General features: G+C 41.8%; 1 protein-coding gene across 4 annotated transcripts in view; it reads left to right on the top strand.

Moving 5' to 3' along the window:
• The window catches only part of SMAD2 (SMAD family member 2), a 38,490-nt gene extending 19,570 nt beyond the window's left edge, over positions 1-18,920 (top strand). For 3 of the 4 annotated variants that reach the window (XM_048931615.1, XM_048931616.1, XM_048931617.1), the window contains exons 3-11: positions 7,008-7,097; positions 8,229-8,422; positions 9,031-9,165; positions 12,454-12,528; positions 13,010-13,063; positions 13,631-13,843; positions 14,979-15,116; positions 15,294-15,438; positions 18,655-18,920. In XM_048931615.1, the coding sequence (XP_048787572.1) occupies positions 7,008-7,097; positions 8,229-8,422; positions 9,031-9,165; positions 12,454-12,528; positions 13,010-13,063; positions 13,631-13,843; positions 14,979-15,116; positions 15,294-15,438; positions 18,655-18,778 (1,168 nt within the window). In that variant the 3' untranslated portion in view covers positions 18,779-18,920. The remainder of the gene's footprint in view (positions 1-7,007; positions 7,098-8,228; positions 8,423-9,030; positions 9,166-12,453; positions 12,529-13,009; positions 13,064-13,630; positions 13,844-14,978; positions 15,117-15,293; positions 15,439-18,654) is intronic. The other variant, XM_048931618.1, reaches the window with a different exon arrangement.
• Positions 18,921-25,870: the final 6,950 nt, after the last annotated feature.

Here is a 25,870-nt window from a genome sequence, read left to right on the forward strand (position 1 = left end):
AGTAAAATAATATAGCAGTCAGAAACTTTTTATTGGCTATAACAGCATTACAAATGAAAGCATGGCAGGAGTTCCAAGGTTGCATTTCAGGAGTGCCATGTTAGCACACAGAGCTGCATCTCTACAGCTTATGGAGCTGTATATTGGTCTGTTTGGTAGTGCCTGGTTAGTCTTTGGGTCTTGTGGCCACTTCTTGGTGGCTTTTGAAATATTTCATTGAAGGTAGAAATCAGCATTGTGTTTCATCTTATCACCAGTAAGCCAGCTGCAGAGATAATCAGATATAAATTGCAGCTGCTCAGTGCAGTCATATTATCTTGGAGAGGGAGCTGCAGGGCAAGTTTCCCAACAAAGCTGTTAGCTCATGGTTTCTGCAGGCTTCTTGTTCCTGCTTTGTTTTCAGGCTCACCAGCATAAAACCCATGGCCAGCTCCCTGTTGGCTCTAAGTGAGGCTGCGCTGTAGCTCATGCCCTTTATTCCTCAGTCCTGAGCACTGGCACTTTGCACAACTGAAGAAGCAACCTTCTGCCCCTGAGCAGAGTGATGTGCAGCTCCATGCTGAGCTATAACAGAGGGTCTTTAGTACTTCCCCCTTCACTTCGCATCTCCTGTGGATATCTTCAGAGTTTAAGCTAGAGTAAATGATGTTCAGTGCCTTTTTTTTTTCCCCCGTAGTGTTAGAGGAGTGAATTGTATCCTTCATCTCCTGCTTTTCTGATTATTTTGATGTGTTAATGTTTTAACATGGATCCATATATAAGGAAGGTAACTTCAATTGTTTTCCACAGTTCAAATGCTGTGTTTTGTATTTGATGGAATTATTTTTACATCGAATTTTATATGACTGTTTTCTTGAAAGAGTTCTGATTGAGAGAAGAGTTGTGTAAGGAGTTCGGAGGCATAGGGCAGACAGTCACAGTTGTGGAAATAAAGCAGCTAGCTGCCAGTCTTACTACTGGTGGAGTTTGTTCTGGGAGAAATTTGAGCTTTCTCTTTTGGAGCCTGGGTTGTCTTAGACATTACTTAATATCCTTTTCCTACAGTTAGCATGGGCATATCTGTTTGATGGCTGTCTACCTGCACTTCTGCTCACATATCTCCTTGCTGTGGTTGTTAACGCTGTCTTGCAACACAGCTTACCATCTTTTGTCTTCCTTTACTTCTTTATTCTGCTGTCTGTCACACAGTGGATCTCTGTGAAAGTGCCTTGTCCAACTTCTCTTAATGATGAGTGGCACTGCAGATTTGTATAAGTGATTTTATAAGAAGAATTCAGAGTTATGCTTTTTATTCAGCCAGGGGATTAGCTCATCTGTCTTACAGACACTCAGAAGAAAAATCATTATTTCATACTAGATTCCCAAATCTTTACACTTTCTGTAGCAAGAAAGAGAGATCAGAACTTCTGTGCTAGCTGCCAGCATGTAGAAAGGACTGTCAGGTCAGAACACAGAAGCAGCCCTGCAGACTTTCAATTGAAAGGTGGGTATGAGGAAACCGCACTCAGGCAGATTTCATAGAAACTGTCTTCTATGCTGAATTGTACAGGAGCAGTGAAACTTGTTAATTGGTGATTTTGATCCATCTCTATCCCATCTCAGCCTTTCAGGTCCATCTTCTGGTTTCTGTTATTTTCAAGGCCCTCATTCCAAAGGTTTGCTATACGCTTTGTATACCTCCCTCTGAGCTCTATGGGTTCATGAACCCCAGTGTCTCCAGGAAGAAAATACTGAAATAAAAGGGAAGGTTCACTTTCATTCGTCAGTTGATCCTTTTTGTGCTATTGGTGAAGTACTGAATGGTGTCTTTGCAGGAGTACAACTTCAGTCCAGCTGTGCCAGTGCTGAGCAGACGGCCTCAGTCAATAGAGCTGTCCTTGTTTTCCAGCTGTGTGTTGTGTATCCTAGATCTGAGATCTCACGTAGCAAAACTCAAGACTTGTGAGTATAAGGTGCAGGAAGAAGATGGTCAGGTGGTCTGGAACATAACTCCCAAACGTATTACTGGGTGCAGACTCTGAATGATGTCGTAGATTTAAGGAAATCATGAAGGATTCAATGTTAGTACTTCACAAATACGGAAGATCATTCTGTAATGACTTCTGTGCAGCTTTGGCTTTAACTAGTTTGATGAAATCTGCTTTTCAGATATTTTTTTTTCCCCTTTTTCTGAAGCTGCTACTTTAGTTCCCTGAGTCTCCATTCCTGAACAGCCGCCCTGTTGCTTTGCAAGGCTGCAGAGAAGAAAGTGGAATTGAGTTATGTTTGAGCTATGACAATATTTAACAACTTCTCTATATAGTGTTTCTGCTACTTGATAATGTAAACGCCTTTGAAGTGGTTCTGCCTTGCTTGCATCTGATGTGCTTGCTGCAGGAACTGCACTGCGTACAAAGAAAGCAGCTGGAGGTTGCCAGTGCTGTGAACAGTTTTAGTGGTAAGATGGTTACTTTGTTCATTGTTTCTGTCCAATTATTGAGAAGACCTATGTGACCTACCACCTTTATGCTGGCTTGTTTTAGCTGTTCTGCAAATGTGCTCGGGGCAAGCGCAAATCTATCATGGAGGGATGGATCCGCGTCCTTTGCCACACAGGATCTATCTTCAGCCAGTGTGTTCCAGCTCAGAGATGGTCTGTCTGTAATTGTACCCTTAGATGCGTGTTGCTTTAGACTGTTGGATCTTTTGTGGCTTATTATGTGGATTATTATGAATTTTGATACAAATTTTGATTCCTCCTATTAGAGCACGATGCGTTAAATAAGCAATGATTACTTTCTTTTTTAAACAGCTCAGACCACTTCTGTCCCATGTTTATGTGCAGGTTTAAAATTCATTTCTATTTGGAGTAATGTCCAGTTTTTAGTAGGCTTGTAGGCGTTCCAATTAGATGGTTTGTGCTGATTGGAAACATTATCTGTAATACGCACACAGAAGCAGCGCAAACACATTTTTGCCTATCTTTGATATTTAGGTTCTTCCTGCCCCCACATTTTTTCCTATGTGTCAGTACTTTGTGTCTTATAAAGAGAAGCTGTTTTGGCACTGGGTCTCAAAATTGTGAAGTATTGCTGCAGCTTTCTGCTGTTTAGGTCATTTCTTGCCCAGAGTAGGGTTTTTTGGAGCTTGGATTTTCCTGTTAGAGGAAATGATGAAATGGAAGGACTGAAGGCATGCTCTATGCTGCTGCATAGTGATAGCCACATTAAAGATTCTTCTTGCCAGAAATGTTGAATATCATCTGAGATGCTGCTCCTTATAAGCAGATAAAAAGGATTGAAACACCAACTCCTTTCCTTTTAGGGAAAGTGTCAGGCAGAAGTAGGGCTGGTTCCACCCAGAGCAATGAGTCTGACCCTTTCTTTTGTGATCAATCCCAAAACTGGGATTGCAGGGCTGAATTGTCCCAGTTTTAGTGTGTAGCAGTTGAACCTAGATATATGCTAGAATGTTGACTTTCCCCTGAAAATCTGAAGAGTTAGCAGTCAGCAATTGTGAGTATGCTTTGATGGTTTCCTCATTTTCTGGAAAATAATCTTCCTGCTCCTAGAACTTCAGAAGGCCTGCAGAATGAGGCCAATTGATTCTTTGAACCCCTCAAAAATAAATGTGGTAATACTGCAGGGTCTGCAAAGCAACAGTCCTGACATGCCATGAGTGCTGGAGGCCACAGAATGTTGTGGTTTGCTAATCTAAATCAGTGCTGAAAACACTGATTAAATAATAATAATAATAATAATAAACTCCCTAGCATTTGAATAATTGATGTTGTTTATGTCAACAGTTAAATTGTTTTGAGCAGTTGTGAAAACATTTCTTTTAATGAAAGTGTCCACTCTTGTGGGACAAAATACGTTAACTTTGAGGGTTTTTTTTTTTTTCTTCTTAAGTATAGTGAAATCTTTCCTGTGTAGACAGGGCTTAAGTCTTGCTTGGCTACGGGAGGCAGATTATATTTTGGAAATAGTGATGGTTTACCATGCTGAGATACACAGCATGTTCTAAACCAAAAACCCAGTTTTGCAAAGTGCGAAGCCTCAAGCGTGCTTAGGGCTGCAGCATGAGGGCAGCCTGCTTCCTAAACATGAAATGGTGGTATGTGCTGGCTCCTTCCCTCCTCATAAATTCAGCGTGCCTTGGAATGTCCCCAGCACTGTGGCCAGCTGTCTTCAGGGCTGTCTGCATCCAGTACATCTGTGCTCTTGGACTCTTCCTTGCAGGACAGGGTGGCTGCAGCAGAGTTCCCAGTGCATGTGGTCCCAGTGGCTGGCAGCTCACCAAGCTGGTAATGGTGTAGGAAGGCATAACTGGCATCATGCTGGGGAACATCCCAGCTGCTTCCTAGGATACTTGTATCCTAGGAATCTTGATCCATGGCTTGGGAATGTTTCCAAGCAAGATTTACCTTAGAAGTACATATGTTAGTCCTTTATTCTTCCAGAATCTTTATGGGCTAAAGCAAACCTAAATCTCACAAGGGATTTAACACACTGTAGAAAGGCAAGTTTTTAGGAGAGAACACCACCTATTTTGAAAGGGGGCACAAATCCTTCTTGAGTCTGTGCCTCCATTTATGTGGCATTAATCACTGCTTAAATATTGTTCAGAATGCAGTTGCCTTTGCAGCCACCAGCTCTCCATGAGTCCATTGCTTGTGTTTGAGTGAACCCACTGTGTAGGTGTAGTAAACGCAACCTTTAATGGAAGCCCTGTGGATGGAGATTGGATTTGGGATGTGTGTTTGACTTACAAGAGCTCTAGATTACTTGGATGGGTGACATGGAGCTGGGAGGTCTGGCAGCATGTAGGCAGTGGATCTTCTGTGTGAGCAGAACAGAGAGGACATTAAATGAACCACAGATCTGTGTTGAGATAACTGTCTTTGAACTACAGGACAATTTCCTGCAGGCTGTGCAGTGTATTTGGATTTTTGGACCTGAAAAATAGTCCTACTGTAGATGAGCCAGTAAGCCATCAGTATTAATCCCAGCCCGGGCAGGCATATGTCCCAAAAGACAGCACTGTAAAATGCAATGGATGGGTAATGGAGCAGTTTTGCTCTCTTGCTAATCGGTTTTTCTGTGCTTTCTTTTCCAGTACCCCCATGTGCTTCCTCACCACCTTCCTTCTCTGTGGTGTCCTGGGTCCTAAGTTACACCTCCATCATACAGTCACTTCAGAGTACTGTTTGTCTTTTTATAGGTTTTGGACTATGAAATCAACCTTAATGGTTCGAATACTTACAGAGAAGAGGTTGATAACGTAAAATACTGTTCCTGTTTGGCATACTGTAAGGCTATAGCACTTCTGTATGTATTATGAAGTAAATATGTGGCACATGGTGCTTACACCCCACAATTTTGAGAATGGTGGAATCTGTGTGACAGCATCAGCTTTCAAGCACAGAATCCATTGCTCCAGGGAGTAAGCTGCTAGAGATACCTGTGTCAGTTAAATGCAGCACTGTGTCTGCTTACTGTTCTTCTAACTGAGCGCATGTGATGATTGTCTGACAAGCAGTAGTGGTGCAGATTTAAGGACACAGGGATGTTCCCTGATGTCCCACAGGCAGCCTGTGTGTCTTCAGGGCAACAATTCCAGTCTATGCATGGCTGCTGGCAGCCCACCATGCAGGTAGAGGCACCTTTGGAATAGCAGTGATGGTCACTATCTCCCTTCTGCCCCCTGGGATTCTGGAGAGCTGTAGATTGCCTTAGAGCATCTCCCCCTCCCTGGGATGGTATTTAATTGAGGTATGTGAGACAGGCAGGAAGGGGAGCAGACCCACTCCCTCCATTTCCCTGTGGCCTGCACTAAAGTTTTTAAAAAGTGTCCGTGGAATTGTGGTGGCTATCTGTGCTAGAAGTGCTGTTAGGAACTGTGTCAGCTGGGGTTGGTAATTTAAATGTAAATCTCTAACTCTCTCTTTAAAATCAGGGGTGGGGCGAACTTCTTGTCCTTTTCTTTCTGGTACAGCTTTTCAGAGGTTGTTAACTTCAAAGGTGAAAAAGCAGCCACATCTCTGGTTTTAAGATGTTTGTTGCCCGAGTTCTCTCCATTTCTGAGTCTTGTTCTGTGTTATGTAAAATAAATAATCATTTCTCAGTGGTCACAGAGCACGTCTGTGGTGGACCTGAGGTGGGCCCATGCCTCTGAGAACATGCCCATTTATACACTCATGCTATTCTTTGCTTTGCCTCCATCTGCTGCTCCTTTCAACTTGTGCTTGTGTCACTGGAAGTTCCTTCTTTTGAACTGTTGTGCTTGTCACTGAGCTGTTTTCCAAAAGTTGTCTCTCATTTCCTCCTGCTTGATTTCACAACTAAAGTTTTGTTGTTCGGTAGCTGGGACTTAAGGTTATAGCACTGTAAATCTGTAAAACATACATCTTGTATGGACTAAAAAATAACAAAAATAACACCCATTACTTAACCAAGGAGAACGCAGAAATTAATGAGAAGCATCACTGCAATATGCTTCTCTTTGGAGCCCCAGTTTTCCTGTACTGAGAAAAGCAGTAAATAAGAGTATACGTGGAGAATGGCTGAATGGTGGCACCTTGGAGCTAGGCTGTGATAGTTCAGTTCCAGATGCACATGGCCTGTGATGGTAATTGTAGGGCAGTTTGCATTGAAGAACAAACAAAAACAAAAAAGAAACCAACCCAGAAATGACTCCTGAAAAGATAATTTTGGTACGAGCTAGGCTGAGGAAGTTTTGCCTGTTTTAAGGAGCATTGCAGCTGTATCAAGTACCTAAAGTCAGAATTTGTTCACCCTTTAAAAACATGATCATTTACTTTGAATCACGCGTTCCATTTTGATAGCCTCCTTCATATAGAAAATATAGCATGCGACATCCATCCAAGTGCAAGCCTCCCAGTGCTCTATCTTCTATGTGGAAGGAAGTACTCTGTACATTTCTCCATGTTTGACATCATGGTGTTTTGAATAACCACGTTCCATATTCATACCGATTTTTTGTTTTTGTTTTCAATTTATGCACAGCACTTGCTCTGAAATTTGGGGACTGAGTACACCAAACACGATAGATCAGTGGGACACAACAGGCCTTTACAGCTTCTCTGAACAAACCAGGTGAATATTCTGCCCTCTCTCCGTCATAGGACCTTGTGGGAGGGATTGGCTTTGGAGGGTCTGTCATGGGATGCTTTAGCTGTAAAATAGACTGAATGCTTCTTAGGCCTCTCACGGTACAGCATTTAAAGACATTTGCTTGCCAGTGTAGCAATCTGAGTATTCTCAGCTGATGTTTTGACCAATGAAATCCTAATTGTGGAATATTCATTTTTCACACCAGTTGAAAGAATGGGAAGACTTGTTAATGCAAGCTCTGATGGGATTTGGTATTTCTATTAACAACGTTGGACTACTTAATTCTTTAGACCTAATCTTACAAAGTGTTTAAACTGCTTTGTATGCCATGAGCTTTCAGTTAAATCTCACTAATTGGCTCTGATACGAGCTGCTAAAGAACTGCTTGTCAATTCTTCAGTAGTTAACAGCGGGCAAATTCTGAACAGGGTCTTTATTTTTTCATATCACATTGCTTGATTTGTGTACTGAGGTTTGTCTCCCATCCCATAATGATCATAAACATCTGCATTTGTGTAAGCATATGCAGTCTGTCTTAAAACTAGCAAAACGTTTTCAGCTGGTAGCAAGGCAGAGGAAGGCAAGAAGATAAAGCGTGTAGCCCCTGTGAGATGTGTGTTCTCGCTTGTTGCATCGCAGTCACACCGCCATGTGGATCCCTTGGGCAGCTGGCTGCTTAGAGACTGACCTGCAGTACCCAGGGAATTGTTAAGCTTAAAACTATAAAGCATCCATGCCACGCAAAGCCTCGAGGTTTAGAAACTGAAGGGACTGTTAAGTGTGTGATTTTTCTCTCAACAAGTGTCTTCTGCATTTAAAAAATGTGTATGAAGCGATCACCCCAAATACTTGGCTGGAGGTAAAGTGGCTTTTAATGACCCCTAAATTCACTGGCAGTAATTTGAGCAGCTCAGAGATGAGTTAACGCTGGTTGATGCCATCGTTTTTCTCCCATCTGAAGCATTTTAACAAGAGCACACATGTCACTAGCAGCGTCAGTCCGCTGAATTCTGAAAATGAGCAAACTGCCCTTCCTGTGTGTTACGCTGTTGACTGAGCGGTTTTGAGGCAGCGTGCAGCCTGTGAATTCCTCTCCACATCTTTCCCATGTAGATCTCTCGATGGCCGGCTACAGGTGTCGCATCGTAAAGGACTTCCGCACGTCATCTACTGTCGTCTGTGGCGCTGGCCGGACCTTCACAGCCACCATGAACTTAAAGCAATCGAAAACTGTGAATACGCTTTTAATCTTAAGAAGGATGAAGTGTGTGTAAACCCATACCACTACCAGAGAGTGGAGACACCAGGTAGGAAGACAGGACTGCTTCTGGCTTTATGGTCTGTGTGTATGTGAGGGACGTGGGTTAGTGTAGGGGTGAGTTGGGGCTGGACTTTGTGATTCTGTGAGTGGGCATTTTGGTGATGGGTGGACGGTTGAACTGGATGATTTTAGTGGTCTTTTTCAACCTTAATGATTCTGTGATTCTGCGTACTTGTTCAGCATGATGTGTCAAATGAAAAATAGAGAAGGATGGTGTGTTCTTGTGCCAGGACTGCAAGATGATTAAGGATAAATATTTGGAGAATACCATCTGCTTAAAGTTTTTAATAGGAAAGGTACTGAAAAATCTTTATCAATGTGTTGAATACCCTGTTAAGTGTTTCCAGTAGTGCTAGCGATTTCCAGCTGGCTGAGGATGGTCCAGCATGAAAATGAGAACAGAAAATGAGAATAGTTCACTAAGTCATGTTCAAGAACAATCTGCTTGTTCTAGTAATTGGCAGTGCAATTGCAGTGTTAGAAGTACTGAGACGCACCTAAAGAAACTGTTACATGGCTTAGATTTGTTTTTTGTTTCACTTCATAGAATTGTGAGTTTGGAGGGTCCTATTAATATTTTGACTTCTTTTCCAGTCTTGCCTCCTGTCCTGGTGCCACGGCACACTGAGATCCTGACAGAGCTTCCACCTCTTGATGACTACACCCATTCCATTCCTGAGAACACTAATTTCCCAGCTGGGATTGAACCACAGAGCAACTACATACCAGGTATTTTCTTACCTCCCAACGTGAAACAGTATGCTTAACATTGCACCATCCTCCTAAGTGATCAAATGAGTTGAAGGATGTACCAATAAATCAAATCGTGCTGATTTCCTTTATTAATTCAAGTGGAACTCCTAAAAATGAAACAGTGACTTAAAATTGTTTGATCTGTAGCTCATAATCTATAGAAGTCTGTCTTGTGTATTTGTTACTACAGTGTATGTACAGTTTTGCTGTTAATATTCAGTATAAGAGTATTGAATTAATAAAGAATTCTTCCTCCTGTTTGCTTCTTCCTACCTGAAGACAAAAAAAAAAAAAAACAAAAAAAAAACCACAAAGTGAACTGCTGCAGTGCACACACAAGCCTCTATTCTTATTGAAATATGAAAAGAGTGACCTTTGTTTCCTATCCCAATTCCCTGTTTCATGGAATCATAGAATGGCTTGGGTTGGAATGGACCTCAAAAATCATCTAGTTCCAACCCCTGTGTTGTGGACAGGGTTGCCCATTGTTAGATCAAGCACTGGGTCAGTCTGTCCAGGGCCCATCCACTCTGGCCTTCCAAGAACGGGGCAGCCAAAGCCTCTTTGGGCAGTCTGTGCCAGTGCCACAGCACCTCAACAAGTCCAGGTAGATAACATCAGTTTTCTTCTGTTTGCCCACTAATGCCGTTGCTCCATCACAGATGGCCACCAAATGGGTCAGGCATGATTTGCTGTTGGTGAAGCTGTGCTGGCTATCTAGGATCACCTGTTCATCCCTCATGTCCCTTAACGTGTCTTCCAGGAGGATCTGCTCCATGATCTTCCCAGGCACAGAAGTGAGGCTCACTGGCCTGTAGTTCCCCCAGTTTCCTGCTGCTTCAGGAAGTTTCTGGGAAGATTCAACTGAGCCAAGCAGCCTTTTTTTCATAAGTGTTTAAGGCAATTATATTCCAGCATCCCAGTACTGAAATAAGCTGGTAATTCAGATCCTGACATGAGAGGAATGACTGCCTTTAAAATCAAACACGTCATGTACATATTTTATCTGCATGTCTAATACCAGGATGTTACATGTTTCCTGTAAATCTATCTGAAAGCTGAAGTAGAGCCAAGAAAATGTCAATGAATTTGATCTCCTTTGTTAAATCAATGCCAAATTTGTTGCCCCCATAAAGAGGTTGGAATTGGGTGATCTTGAGATCTCTTCTAACCTAAGCCATCCTAAGATTGTGACAAGATTTTTAAAGGGCTGTTCAAGATGCAGGAACTTGATGTTGCTTTCTTCATTTTTGTATGCTTTTTTTGACTCAGTCTGAGGGCTTTTTCATGGTGTTTGTGGACTTTGCTTACTGCAAAGAGACACCATTTGGAAATCCAGGAAATGAGCTCAGGGAACTCTGGGTAGCTGTTGGCAAGAAGCCTGCTCAAGGTGATTGCAGGTACTCACGTGATATTCACTTCTTTATGCAGCTCACCACACCTCGCCTCCTCTTTGTCACAGACACTGCTCTTGTATTCAAGAATCATATCTGAATCTCAGTTTGTTTGATGTTGATAGCTAATCTTTGCTGCTTAGCTGGGTTCTGATAAGCCTTCTTTAGTCTGACAGCCTGCTTTGGAGAACCGTTTTCTGTAGCAGAAGGCCAGGCTACAGCTGTTGGTCTACAAAGAGATCATCACTTGTGTGTACTTCATGTGCTTTTTCTGGGCAGGTGGTGACTGCAGAGATGTAGGATAACCTTCATGGCCCTTCCAGTTTGAGCTACAGTGTCCAGACTTCTGGCTGGGATTTGTTAATTAATTTCCAGCTGTGCTGTTTCTCACCTTTGACCCTAAAATTGTATTAATAGGTGCAGGGAGGCTGTGTTCAGACTGAGTGAATATAGAACATAATCTGTGCCAAAAAACTCAAATTAAGAACTGGAAGCTGGAAGTGTGGGTTGGATTGGAAATTATTATTGACTTTAACCACATCTGTGGGCTTCACTATAAACAAAAAATGAAAAGATGGGTGCAGTCCTGTTTATCACAGTGAGTTCTATAAAAATGTTCAAAACAAGTGTGATTTTTATCATCGCTGTTCTTGGTAATAAAGATTTCCCTCTATTTTTCTTTTAAATTCTCACTTGAATTTTGTCACATCTATATTTAGAGCGAACTGAAAATGTAGTTCTTTTGGTTCAGTTTTATTTAATCTGGTGATTTAATCAAGTTTCCTCTTGCTTTCTTCTGTTATTACTCTTCTCCTATAAATCTCTGACGTGATAGTAGATACAGTTTTATTTTAATTCTGAAGCAGAACACTTTATCTTTGTTCTTAGTGTTTGGTAATACGTAATTAAATGTTTAAACTCTTAGATGTTTCTGAGACAATTCTGAGGTGATTATAGAGATCAGTTAGCAGTTACCACTTCCAATAAAGAAATTGACATTTTATTTTCAGTAAGTAGGAAAAGACTCATGTCCAGTTCAAAGAAAATTATTTCCTGAAAGGCAGTTGGTTAGCACATTATCTGAATTACAAATTAATTTTGAATGGAGGGAAGGAACAACCACAGTCTCCTGGGTTTTAAAGATATTTCTGTGAAATTTGACATTTTCTAGTGTCAAAATGCTTGTTACTGAGTTTACTTTGGTCAGTGATACTCCCATTTTTAATAAATGCTAGTGATGAGAATAGATGGTTTTTGTTGGTTTTTTTTTTCAATACAACTTGGGATTTGTCATAATAAGGAGAGCTTGTGCATCATAACCGATCAGATAATACCTTATTGTTAATGTGTGAAAGCAACTTTTAGGTGCTGAAGAAAAAGTGAATGTAGGGACCAAGCTGGAAAATAACCTTTAAATCTAAAAACTTGTAAGGCGTAGGAGGGTGTCTGATCTGATGGTTGTACTGCACGAAGACAGCTCCTATTTTTTTGTGGAAGTCACCAGATGGTTTTTTCATTTGTAATTCGACTAAATGTGAAAGCTGCTAATCACAATTGCAAAATTATTACTCATTGTAGTGGAAGTATGTTGTATTGCCTGGAAAAAACAGGGATATACATTAATTGTGTAACATGTTGGAGCAACTGATGGGCGCGCAGGGATGATGCGTTTTACATGGACAGTGGGGCAGGTAACGGGTCTGAGTTCTTACTGGGAGGGAGGAAATCCAGCAGAATGAAATTCCAGTTCGGTGTTCAGGTATCACACAAAGCATGCAGGGAGTTGACGACCAATCCCCAGATAGTACATCGTGCAAGTTTCTCATTCGTTTAAACTATACATTAATTTTGATATTTTTTCTTTTAACAGAAACACCACCTCCAGGATATATCAGTGAAGATGGAGAAACGAGTGACCAGCAGTTGAACCAAAGCATGGATACAGGTAACGTTTCTTTTTTCACCACTTTGAAGACTTGGAATTGCTTGTTGTGGTCCATTCACATGTAATAGCGTGTCTTCAGCCCAAGTCATGACAGCAGCAGCCTTCTGTATAACCTGTTGTGTTTCAAATTAATTCTTGTTAGGGAGGCTACACTGAGAGATCTTCCTAGTGGAGAAGTGCATAAATAAATAAATGTTCACAGACTGTGCGTGAAGAGAGCTCTGCCAAATGCCCCACTGAGATGTTAATAAGGCTCTTTATGAGGAGGGCTAGGTTCCCAGGAGTCTGGAAAATTAAATGTAATCTGAATTCTGAATAAAGATGGGACCTGCTGGAAATCTGGTTACAGGTTTTCTGAGGGCTTTAAGTCCTAAGAACTCTTAAGAGAAAGCTAGTTCCTAAATAACAGTCATACCTGTCTGCCTAAAATAAGAAGAATATATTGTATATTGCTCTGAACCAATCTGTGTTGTTCCAACAGGATCTCCAGCAGAGCTGTCTCCCAGTACTCTCTCTCCAGTCAACCATAGCCTGGGTAAGCTGGAAACACTTTCATATGTTTGAGTGTGTGTGATGACTCTATTTTTAGTGTACTTGTATACATAAAGTGAAGATATAATATAGGAAAGAGAGTTTTGGTAGGAGGCTATTGGGTTGACCCATGTAGCTGGGTTAATGGCTAATTAATAACTACCCTATTTCTGCAGCTCAATCTCTAGCAAAGAGAGTAAAACCTGAGTGGTTCAGTTTAATTTCTTCTTTACCAAAGTGTTTTTAAGTTACAGAAAGGCAATAGAAATGTCTCTCAGTGTCTGAATTCACAGTAACAGTGGCCTAATCATTGTGCTAAGCAAAGTGCAAGTGCTGGAATACATGAGCTGTGCTCATTCTACATCATCCCTTCTCCTCTTCCCACTCACCTTTGTGTGAAATACTGAATTCCGTTCTTTTTATTGGGGTAGCTAAGAACAACAGCAAGCAGAATTATAACGTGTGTAGCTTGAGGAGACTGTCATTTCTGGAAGAGAAGAACAGCAGGGCAGGTAGGCTCCTTTTCAGGCTCAAATTCTGTGCTAGCTTTCTTTCTTTCTTAATTTTTTAGACTTGCAGCCAGTCACTTACTCGGAGCCCGCATTCTGGTGTTCAATAGCATATTATGAGTTGAATCAAAGAGTGGGAGAAACCTTCCATGCATCACAGCCTTCTCTGACTGTAGATGGCTTCACAGATCCATCCAATTCCGAACGGTTTTGTCTAGGCCTGCTTTCCAACGTCAACAGAAACGCGACAGTGGAAATGACAAGGCGGCACATAGGTAAAGATCTGATCTTTTTCCTCTTCTAATGCTCCAGACTCCAGATTTCTCTCTCTCAAGGCTCAATTACAACATGATCAGTATTTTCTCTTCAATAATTAAGGAATATTGTTTTCCCACATTGCAACATCTTCTTCCAGAAATGGTATTTTATTTTTTCAGATTATTTTATTTAGCCGTAGCCACTGTTTTTAACATTCTTCTTGCTGCTACATCTTGAGTAGAACCTGATTTCCTCCACCTCAAATGGCAATGCTTGGGTAATAAAACTGTAGGTTTGAGGAAGATCAGGATGTGTCTGTAACAAATGATGAAAATGGTCAATTGTGAGGAAAAGCAAACATGTCAGGGGTTCTCCCTTTTTGTAGAGAGTAGCTGATGTTTTGCTGGAAAAATGGTTATAAAGAAAAAAGGGGAGTAGACATTATAGTCTCTAAAAGACCTGTTAATTATAAATAGCTTTTGGAGGGAAAATCAATTGTACATTCCTTCTTACATGTGACAGAAATAACCCATGCAGATTTTTTTCACTCTGAGGCAGAACAAGATCACAATTCAAAAATGAACAATAGGTTTTCATATTGGTTTCTTCTCAGCAATAGGTCTAAATGGAACCCCATTGTTTTTTTGTCAAAGCAGTAAAGCAAAAGGGATATGCAGTGGGTTGGGAAATGGTGTGGGTGCATCAAGAGGAAAGTCTGTGCGAGTGGTAGACTTGCTCTGTTAGTTTTTCCCGTCTCTTAACAGCACAAGACACTTCACATACAACACTTCACGTTGGCACACTTTGTTTACACTGAATCTGATCTGTTTATTTCAATTGTGATATTTCTCAAGTTCTCTCTAAGTGAAAAAGCTCTTGTGTTTGGTTGTAGACCATTACCTGGCTAGAAAATTCAGTTCATGCCATACTGAATATTATTCTGCTTTTTACTTCCAATACTGTGTGATCTATAAAAGCAAGTTAATGCTGTTTGGCTACAGCTGTCAGCCCAGCAGTATGCTTAACCAGATAACTGATTTCTGTTTTTGTTGTAAGGAAAAAAACTTGGCCTTCTCTGAAACAAATTATTCCCTTGTTTGTTAATGTGCCTGGGTCATATCACAACGAGAGTTGCTTTGAATTCTGTTCCAGGGAGGGGAGTGCGTCTCTATTACATCGGCGGCGAAGTCTTTGCTGAGTGTCTCAGTGATAGCGCAATTTTTGTTCAGAGCCCCAACTGTAATCAAAGATATGGCTGGCATCCTGCAACTGTCTGCAAAATCCCACCAGGTCAGTTGCCTACTGAAGGCTTCCTACAAAAAACAAAAACAAAGTCTGGTGAACGGATTCACAGGATGTCGTTTGCTTTGCTTTTGGTACTTACAAAGGGTTTCTTCATGGTTTTGGCCTTTGGTGTAGCTAACACAAGTATTTGTTAAGTGTACCTTTTTGATCTTTTCTTTGTAGGATGCAATCTAAAAATCTTTAATAACCAAGAATTTGCTGCTCTTCTGGCTCAGTCTGTGAATCAGGGTTTTGAAGCAGTTTATCAGCTTACCAGAATGTGTACCATCAGGATGAGTTTTGTTAAAGGATGGGGAGCTGAGTACAGGTAAGAAAAAAACTTTTCAATTTAGAGTTAACAATTTTTTCTTTCTCTATTACATTTTTTCCATCTGTATTGAAATCTGTCCATATGCTACTGCAGCTGTGCTGTCTGTAAATTGAACCCATATTTTTTTTCTCTGTGTCTACTATAGAACTCCTCAGTCAAAAAGACCAATAAACTGATTTTCGTATATCACTCAAGTTCATTGAGCAAGGAATGCCATCAAAGTTCCCTTCATCCTGCTTGCTGGCTTACTGTAGTGAAACCATTGACAACATCTTCAAGTTTCAGAACTTGTTTTACAGTTGCTGTTAGATCTACCATCTCTGTGCTGTTTGGTGGAGAGTAAAATGAGTTTATTAGGTTGTAGTGTGGGATGCAGTTGAGGGGATCCAAAAGAAGGTGTTGGAGTGACTCAGAGTGCAGCAACTGGAGAACATGCTTTTAGGTGATGGCAAATGCACTGGGACTTACAGTGGAAAAAACTTTGAAAGAGTAAGCTGTGCATTTTTGTAGTAAAATTGCTGAAAACGGTTGAGTGGGGAAAAAAAAAGTCTTTTATCTTGAATACAGTCCAATTATATTATTGCTTAGGACAAACTAAAAACCATTTAGGATGGTGCCTCTTTATGACGTAGGATGGCAGTTTGGAAAGAGGAGAAAGCACCTTCTAACTGAGCAGCTTGAAATACTTCATTATTTCAATATTTCGTTATTATAGGTGTGGTTTCAAACAACAACAAAAAAAATCCCTTAAACATCCTTAAAAATTATTTACTGAAAGCAGTCTGACATATTGATACCCTACTGCAATACAGACCATAACAAAAAAAGCCCTCATGATTTCTGAAGCTAAACAATGCCAGGTTGCACTGTAGATCCTGGGGTTTTTATTCCTTTCTTGCAGTATATCCACGTAAATGTGAGCTGTCAGCATGTGGGGGAGGATTTGCAGCTAAATGAAGCCAATTTTGTAAAAGCCTAATTAGATGGAATGAAAAATTTGAGTAATGGAATAAATTGGTACCTCTTTGTTAGCAAGAGGTACGCAAGGAAAAATCTGGCTCCAGTTTAAAGAACAGTTGGATTTAGCTCTGAAGGAGAATGCATACATTCACACATAATTAAATACAACATTCAAATCAGAGTAGAAGAAAGGCTCAGTCAGATTGCATGAGGACAGCTTGAAGTGAATGGAGTTATGTCTTGGGCTAAAGCAGTGAGGAGGCTTTGGGTGAAGCTTTTACTAAGGAGAAAGAGTGTTGATTGTAGTCTACCAACCCTTCAGAGGTCATAGGGTTAAAAAAGCTTCAGAGGAAACTGCTCAAACAGCACAGAATCTGCTGAAGGAGTACTGAATGAGTTTCTGTGCATCTCTGCTGAAGTTGGTGCTGTTCTTCAGAAGAACATTAGTTAGAGGTAATTACAGCGAAGATTTAGTGATGCTCAGGTGGGAAATCTATGGGTAGAAGAAACCAGGCTTCAGCTTTGAGATGGCTGCGAAGGGACTGTCACTATTTGATCTTCTGCCAGGGCTGTTGAACAGACCCAGTTATAACATATTAAGGAAGTGTATTGTGGAACACATTGTAGGGGAGTTGACAGCCGTGGAATAATGAACTTCCTTCTTTGGGAGAGGATTCAAGACAAAATGGAATTACATTTCCTGTGGTTTAGATTGTTCTTTTATTGGATCGCTTTGTTTTGGCACAGGCGCTCAGGGCTGAGATAACAGTGTTTTTTAGAGTGTTGAGAGAGCACAGACCCCAGCTGCTTTCTTCTAGAAAATGTAAAACTACAGGCAGCTTTCAAAATCCATCTTCTCACCAGCTTGATTTCTCTGCCTTTTCAGTTCCTCTGCTTCTATAAACACATTTCCTTCAAGAGAAGGGTTCCAGTGCCGACTGTAAAAACGAAGGGGCTGGAATTCTGTCTGCTGATTTGCTGCCTTTGAATCTTAATGCTTCCTCACTTTGATTTGGGAATAACTAGAATTACTGGGAAAAACTGGCTTAGCAACAGTAGTCTTGCCATTCTTGTTTGAGAAAACTTCTATGCCTCGAGTGGGTGCAGGGAAATAACAGGAGTTCTCAGGCAGAGTAGGTCCAATACTGATTTCTTTACTTTGGAGATGAGAAGGAAGGTGTTTGAATAACAGGTCTCAGAAACAAGGAGGATGGGAAAGTGAGTGGAACTTTTATGGCTGTCAAGCTTTCAACTTCACCGAGGTGTTCGAAATGGTGTTTAATTAACAGCTTCTGTTGTGGGAAAATAAGGCAAGTTGATGTAAGAGACAAGAGAAACACATTTTTTTTTTGTGAGCTGTTTGCGTGAGGATGTGCAAAACGCATGTGGAGCTAGAAATAAGACGACAGGAAATCAGAGATAAAGTTGAGTGTTCCTTTTGAGATAACATCAGTGCAGTGTAACCACACGCTCTGTTACAGTGTGGTGTTTCTGACAACATCTACCATGGTTGCCTTGTACGTCTCCCTTGACAATTGCTCTAAAAATGCAGATCTTACGATTACCGCAGCGCTCTGCTGCTGGACCATCCCACCTGTGCAGAGCTGAGTGTTTCAGTTTCTTATTTCTTCTAGCAGTCAGTTAAATTCAAACATAGTCATTATAATAATATAAACAGCTATATTATTATTATATAATAATAAGTTGTAATTATGCATGCAGGCTCTTTGAAGGTGGAGATGTTAGCTGTGTACAGCTGTCTGTGACATCAACACCACAGTCGGTGCACAGTTTTCAGTTTGACTTTCTTTTGAAGAATGAGGCATTTGGCATGGTGCTCATAGCACTTGCTTCAGCTCTTATTTTATTCTTCAGAGCAGCATGTCACAGAATCATTTCAGTTGGAAAAGACCACTAAAATCACCAGCTGGCCACCCATCACCACCCCATGCCCACTAATGATGTCCCAGAGTGCCACATCTCCATGGTTCTTGAGCACTTCCAGGGGTGGTGACTCCACCATCTCCCTGTTGGAATACTTCTTGATGGTGTTATTGCTGTTTCTTATAGATGTGGGGTGGCTGTTTCTTCTGAAGGCTGCTGAGCTGTTGGTGCACTGGTCACAATGGTTGCAGATTTTAACCTTTGCGTGGCAGGGAGAGATGAACCCCGCCGTGTGAGGGATTGTGTGATGGAGAACCTCACGGTTTGAAAAACTGCCTTCTGACTTTCCTCTTCCACCTGATTTTTCAGGCGGCAGACCGTGACAAGCACTCCTTGCTGGATTGAGCTCCATCTGAACGGACCTCTACAATGGCTGGACAAAGTATTGACTCAGATGGGCTCCCCTTCAGTACGCTGCTCCAGCATGTCGTAAAACTCCTTCCTCTGCTACCAGTGGGCTAAATACTAAGACCTATCAACAGACTTCATAGAAAAGCTCGTCTATCGTAGTATTTGTGTGTGGTCCTCATGAACTCTTTACTATCCAAAAAAAGCTTTTTTTTTTTTTTTTTGTTAATGAAAAACAGCACTTGAGGTCTCATCAATTAAAGCACCTTGTGGATTCTGTTTCCTATACTCTGATACTAGATGAAAACTTAGTATATAGAAATGCCTTCTTCAGAGAGAAGAAGGAACAGCTCTAAAGATTCTTAATGGTGTTTTTATTGGGTATATAATTGAGTGTCCTAATGGTTTATCAATAACATGAATAGCTAAGTATACGTAAAGGTAATGTATCATGATCTCAGATATCACAGTATTGTGCTGTTCTACATTTTAGTTCCCATAGTTAGATGTTTGGTTTGTTTTTAGATTGAGGCAAATCTCTCATAAAATTTCAAGACTTGACTCCTATCTTCTTTTATATTTTTTTTTATATAAGCAGGTTTTCAAGTTGTCCTAAACATAAAAAGCAGACTTTAGTTGTATACAAGCTTAACTTTTTTGCTGCCTTCTTAAAGAAAAATCCCTCCCTTGGAAGGGAAATAAATGTCTGAGATTTATCTGAAATCTCAAGACAATTTGTATATTCTTAATGGGGCCTAAAGTGAATCTCTGTACTCTAAATTCTGAGTATCCATCACACTAGGAGTCTACGTTTCCCTACCCATATGAGCTGATGCATCTGTTGCCAGCAGTATTGCTGGCACTGTGTTTTTTAGGATTTTTTTGTACCTTGGATCACTGAAGTCAGTGCTTTTCTTTTTCTCATAGAGTTGATGATAGCTTTGGATACTGGATTAAATACAAAAGTGACTTACCCCTAACATCTGTGTGCTTTCAATAAGCAGATGCTACTGAAAATCTAGGGGTTTTTTTGTTTTGTTTTGGAGCCAAACACTTTGAAAAATCCTTTCCCAGGGTAAACTAGACTCTTTCTAATAGGTTTTAAATAGATGCAGCTTCTTAACATGTTTCAGTAACAGAACGTAAATCTCTGATCTGATTAGCTTTGTACAGCTTACTGACATACCAGGTCATACTCATTCATTATGTCATAATGGGCCTTGTTATTAAAAGTAGTTGCTTCTGCAAAACCTTTAGGATAGTGGTTGCTGAGGTATGACCAGCGAAGGAGGGTTTCTAGGTTCTTCACAACTGTGCATGTTATTGTGAACCCTTGGACACTACAACTGCACCATATTAAAAATACTCTGAAATATATTCTGCAGATAAGTCTGGGTTGGGGAAGGGTTGGGAAACTGTATAGAAGGGTTATTCTGACTTGACAAGTATACATCTTACTAACAATCTTGTGATCTAGCTGTCTGTCATTCTTATGTCACTGTGGCAGTAGCAGGATTGCTTTTGTCCTTTCCCATGGTTTCACGCGTTGCACCAGCACTGTACTTTGTAAGTACGGCTAGTGATAACTTGGAGAACAAAATCGTGGCCAGTGTTACAGCTTTTAATACTGAGTTGAGGATAGTCGTGGATATTCTTATGCCGTAATGACTAGGACATAGAAGCAATACCAAAAAATCGAGCTTTGAAGAAGAGGGCCAACCACCTTTTGAAAATTGACAAAGCAGTTACCAGTTTGTGCTAGTTTTACCAGTAGACTAATGTATTGGTAGAACTTGTGAACCTAAGAAATAAGCTTCATGAGTGTTGCATTTGCCTAATATGTGAATACACTAATAAAAGTTTTAATTCTCACCTTGACTCCTTTGTCATTATTTACTGTATGTTTTCTTGTGAAATAGGGGGCGATTCTAACCAGCCCAAAGAAATGCCATGAATTTCCCACATGTTGTGGCTGGAAGGGTACAGTTTGGATTGTAAAATCACCTCTTGGGCAGCTATTGCGAGGATTCTCAATGTGTGTTTTCGGCTGCAGACTTCAGACCAAGTTCATTAAAGCAGTTGCTCTTTTCCTACCACGGGTGTATTTCATCCTGCTGGCACACGTGTTTACTTTCACCTGTGAAGCAGATAAGGCTGACTTGTCTGGGTGAAAGACATTACTCTGTGTGTGAGCAGGTTGAGACTTGCACCAACTGGATGGGCTAATCCTTAGTCTCCTTCCTGTGGATTCCTGTGTGTGTTCTCTCAAAGAGCTGTGGCAATATTCCTTGTTTTGCTGTGGGCATAGCAATAGCTTTGGCTACAGGCTTCTCTGGTACGCCTTTCCAGCTGGCGCACAAGGATGCGTGGTGCTGCTTGCAGACAAGGCCATCTCACTGCGTAGAAATCAATTCATTTTTCTCCCATCAGCATCACTAAAGTACTCCTGCTGTGTTTCTGCCACAGCTTGGTGGAACGAGGGAACTAATCTTCATCTGGAATGTTGTTTCATTTTGTTTGAATCATGGAATGGCCAAGGTTGGAACCACCCTGCCACACGCAGGGCCACCAACCTCCCCATTTAATACAAGCCCTGGGGCTGCCCAGCACCCCATCCAACCTGCCCTTGAACACCACCAGGGGTGGACGGGGCATCCACAGCCTCTCTGGGCAGCTGTTCCAGCACCTCACCGCTCTCTGTAAAGAACTTATTTTGCCCGTAGTTTGTTTAAATGCCTTTGGCAGCCCTGGGGTAACTTGAACATACTCTTGTTTCTCAACCCCGTGCCTTTCTGGCTTAATCCCACCACTGTTCTGCTCAAGCATCTCGCTGCAGAACGCATATGGTGTGTAAGGAACGTGGTTGCAGCTCTCTTCTGCTGGGCAAAGTCATCACTTCAAAAATACAAATGTAAAGAGCTGTATTTTGTTTTGTTTTGTTTGTTTTTCCCACTGAGACTTTTGTTAAATAAAATACCAAGTGGAGAGTAAGGCAGCTTCATTGCCAAATCCTTCCAGGATTTGAGAACAATGCCAAACACCTGACGGCTTGCACCTTTAAACTGAGAGCTTATGATTGAAAGTCAGCTGTGTGTTTTCCTGTTGCTTTAGTGCACGGTGCCTAAGGAGGTGGTGAGCTCTCTGCGTCAAGATTCCTCTGCTGTTATTTTAGCATCTTGTGCAGAGCACTCCCACCTCCTTTTGCCTTCCAGGTGCTATTGTACAAGCCTACAACGTGGTGGGAGCTGTGGCATCTTGTTCTTACTCGAGGCACTGTACTTAACTGGGGCTTACCCACTTTGGGACTGACTGCAGGCAAACTGTAGACAGTTTAGCTTGCATCTCTGCAATGACAGTGGTTCTGAAATGCTCAACAGCCAGAAATCACTCTTTCATGATTTCTGGGGGTCCCTTCCAAACCCTGCAATTCTGTGATCACAGCTACTGTACTTCACTAATTTTCCTGTGCCCAACTTCTTGTGTTGCAGTGGGAGGTGTGATGTTTGGGGCTTTGATAGTCATCTGCCTCCAAATTGTTGGCACGCTGAACTGAAAGTGTTTTGTTTGAACCTTCCAGCTCGTCATGCTACATTGTGGTTACGGCTTTTTTTTTTTTTAGCACTGCAAACTGAAATTTTCCTGCAGCTGGGTTTTGAGTTAAAATATTGTGAAATACAGGATTTCACTCTGCTCCACCCACACAGTGTCTTACTTGTGTGTGATGCAGTGTTCCTCTTACCAAAACAAGGCTGGTTGTAACCTCATTCTGTGGCTGAGTTAAGCTTCAGCACCAGCTCTGAGCAAAGTGCAGTCTCTGATAGAAGGATTACACATATCCCAAGCAATGTGCCGTGCTAGGAAGTGCTTCTGGTGGGCCTTAAGGAATTACCTTGCTGCAAGTCTGAAAGTTTATTAAGAGCAGGAAAATACTGTTGAAACGTGTGCTTTCCTGTCTGGGAAATATGTGTTTTCCCAGCCTGGCTTGGAAGCAACCATCACAGACTCTGTATGTTCCTAGATACACAGGTGGTAGAATTGTTCGAGTTGGAAAGGACGCTTAAAGGCCATCTTATGCAACTCCCTGCAATGCACGGGGGCACCTACCTGCTCCATGAGGTGCTCACAGCCCTGTGCAGGCTGACCTTGAGCGTTGCCAAGGATGGGGCATCTCATTAAAGAAGGTCATTTTAAAATAGCCTTTGGTAATGCTAGTCCTCCTTTCCATGTCTCTTTTGCACTTATTAAAAAAGAAAAGAATCTTTAAATAATGTTTCTTCTCTTGGGAAAGCACTGCTTGAAGAGTGAGTTTCTAGCGGCGCATTGTCGTGGCTACAGAAACTGGAATCAAGGCTTCAAAGCTGGGAGCGATCTTTGATGTAACGTTAGCTGTTTTAACTGCAGTCAGGATTAAATCTAGGCTGTTGGCAGAGGAAAAGTGGATGGCAAATGATGGATATGTAAAGATCTCAGCCCTCAGAGCTCTTGATCCTCTTCCCTCATGCAGAAGATGTATGAAGGATGGCTTACAGGAAAGCCCAGTTACTTGTGGGACCCAGAGTGGCAATGGACACCCATATTCCTGCACTTCTATTTGTTTTTCCTTTCAACTTGCAGCTCTGAAAAGCTGCCAGTGTTTTCTCTGCACTAACAGCATCTAGCTATTTGCTTCTCTGAAGCTGTAGTAAACTGCTGTAAAAATACATGTGTTACAAATGCCTCATGAGTTAATTGAGCTGATGGGCAGTACGTACCTGAGGCTGCAAATTCCATTGTCTTTTAAAACTGATCTTTGCTCTAAAGTCTTGCTTGTTTGCACCTTCATTTTGAAGTAAAATTCCAAGAGCAACCACCACAGCTCCAAGCATAGAAGATTATTAAATGTAGGTTTGGCAGCTACGGTTTATCTTTGGATAAAAAGGAGGATGCTGTCCATCGGGCACGTAATCAAGCCCTAATTTGGAGCAGAAAATTCCAGACTTCGTGGGGTTGTATTTCAGCTGCTCCGAAGTCCCCGAAGATACAAAGCAGTTTGACAAGGAGTAGAATGTAGGTAAACTCGAGGTGCCCAGATTGATTAATTATTTGAAATAATACTGATGCATAATGAATTTGGAACCACTTCAGAAGTTCTGTCTCGTCTTTGTGTTCTTGAAGAGTTGATCTGTAGGTACAAGTCCTAGTAAAAATTCGTATGGACCCAAGCCAAGATGCGTACCAGCAGATTTAATTGTTCTTTGTGCTGCGCTTCCTTACGTGCCTGGTTCGAGTGTTAGCAAAGACTGGTGAAGCACAGGCTGCCATAGATGGAAAGGGGCTCAACAGAGCCCTTCCGAGGGTTGAATGCTTACTATCCAGAAGGGAGTTTGGAATTAAATGTGCATCCATATGCACATGCAGATGACACTGGTTTCCTTTTGTTACCATACTGAAAGAATGGTTGGAGCACAGGAGCATGTTTTAAGGGAAATTAGGCTAACGGGAGCACAAATCTCATCTTGCACCTCTGCTGCCATCAGCATGAAGACTCAGTGGAATCCTCTATGAAGGAACTTCAGGTCAAGGCTGAAGAAGTGTCACAGCTTGTCCTGTAGCATGACACTGAAGGCAAGAGACTTTAACTCAGCACAGGGAGAAGAACGAATTAATATAAGAGGTCTACAAATGTTCCTGTGCCAACAGTTGTCTTAAGTTGTCTGAGGGAGGGAGGAAAGAACACCTTCCATCTTTGCTACTGATTAAAAAGGGGATAGGAGTGCTTGGGAAGGAATTAGTATGCACGTAACAGTCTGAGGTTTTTAGTTGTTGGGATTCAGAATGCTGAGCTGGAACTTGCCTAGCTGATGGACCAAAGCTTGATCTCAGGTGTTGAACACTTGATCGCAAATATGCACAACATGTCTGTGTTGACTGCCACAAGTCCGTGGGGCCAGACAGGGATACACCGGCCTGACCAACCTGATCTGTGATCCCACCTGGTGGATGAGGAAAAGGCCGTTGAAATTGACCAGTGCCTCACCACCCTCACTGTAAAATCTTTTTTCCTTATATCCAACCTGAGTGATCTTGAAGCTGTTTCCCCTTGTTCTGCCACCACAGACCCCACCGAAGAGTCTTATTCCTCCTTTCCTGCAGCTCCCCTTCAGATACTGACAGGCATTCTCAGGTCTCCTCACAGCTTTCCCTTCTCCATGCTGCACAGCCCCAGCTCTCAGCCTGTCCTTGCAGGAGAGGTGTTCCATCCCTTGGGAATGTTCTCAAGCTGCATCAGGGGACGCCCATTTTGAAAAACTTCTCCCAGGGGGTGAGCAGGCACTGGAATGGGCTGCCCAGGGTCCCTGGAGGTGTCCAAGAAGCAGTAGATGTTGTGCTAAGGAGCGTGGTTTGTGGGGAAATACTAGTGGTAAGTTAATGTTTGGACTAGGTGATCTTGGAGGTCTTTTCCAACCGTCGTCATTCTATGATTCTACGATGTGTTGGCAGACACCATTGTGTTGGTGGTTCCATAGAGCTAACCAAGCCTCATCTCCACTGAAGATGCTTTAAGGCAGCTCAGTCATCAGTTTAATGACAGGATTTGTATGCTGTAAGGAATGAACTGGGCACACCTGGGAAGATTGTTCTGATTTTGGTACCATCCCAAAGGCACAAAGTGACTCCTACTGTTCCCTTTCTTGTGCGCTCATATACCCACTTGGGACCTTAATTCATACAGTAGAAACCAAAAGAGGCTAACAAGAGACTTTTGGCTTCTGTAGTAATTGCACAATTACATGATAATGACCATAATTTGTGTTGTGTCAGAGCTCTACCTGCTGCCAGCTTGCATGGAACACCCTACATGGAGTCAAAGCCCTCTCTGCTATGAAAGCAAAGAGCAGATGTAAAGTTACAGGAATGTGCTTGCACCCAGTGCTTCACGGTTGTACTCAGGAAGCTGAGATGAGCAGGAGGGATGGTGTGATATTGGTAAGGTGAGCAGAACTTTAATAATGTGGCTTTCTGACGTAGGGTAAGTGAAGGTTCTTCCCTCAGACCCTGCCCTACTTGTCTGGTGCTGTTGAAAGGTCTGTGGCTACCCCAAACAGTTAGTGCTCTGCTAATTAGCTCTGCAGGAGGTCGTCCTGGCCACACTAATTGCTAATGTTGGGACTGTTAGCTCCAACTCTGTGGCTAACCA

This window comes from Lagopus muta, chromosome Z (assembly GCF_023343835.1).
Source record: "Lagopus muta isolate bLagMut1 chromosome Z, bLagMut1 primary, whole genome shotgun sequence".
NCBI lineage: Eukaryota > Metazoa > Chordata > Aves > Galliformes > Phasianidae > Lagopus > Lagopus muta.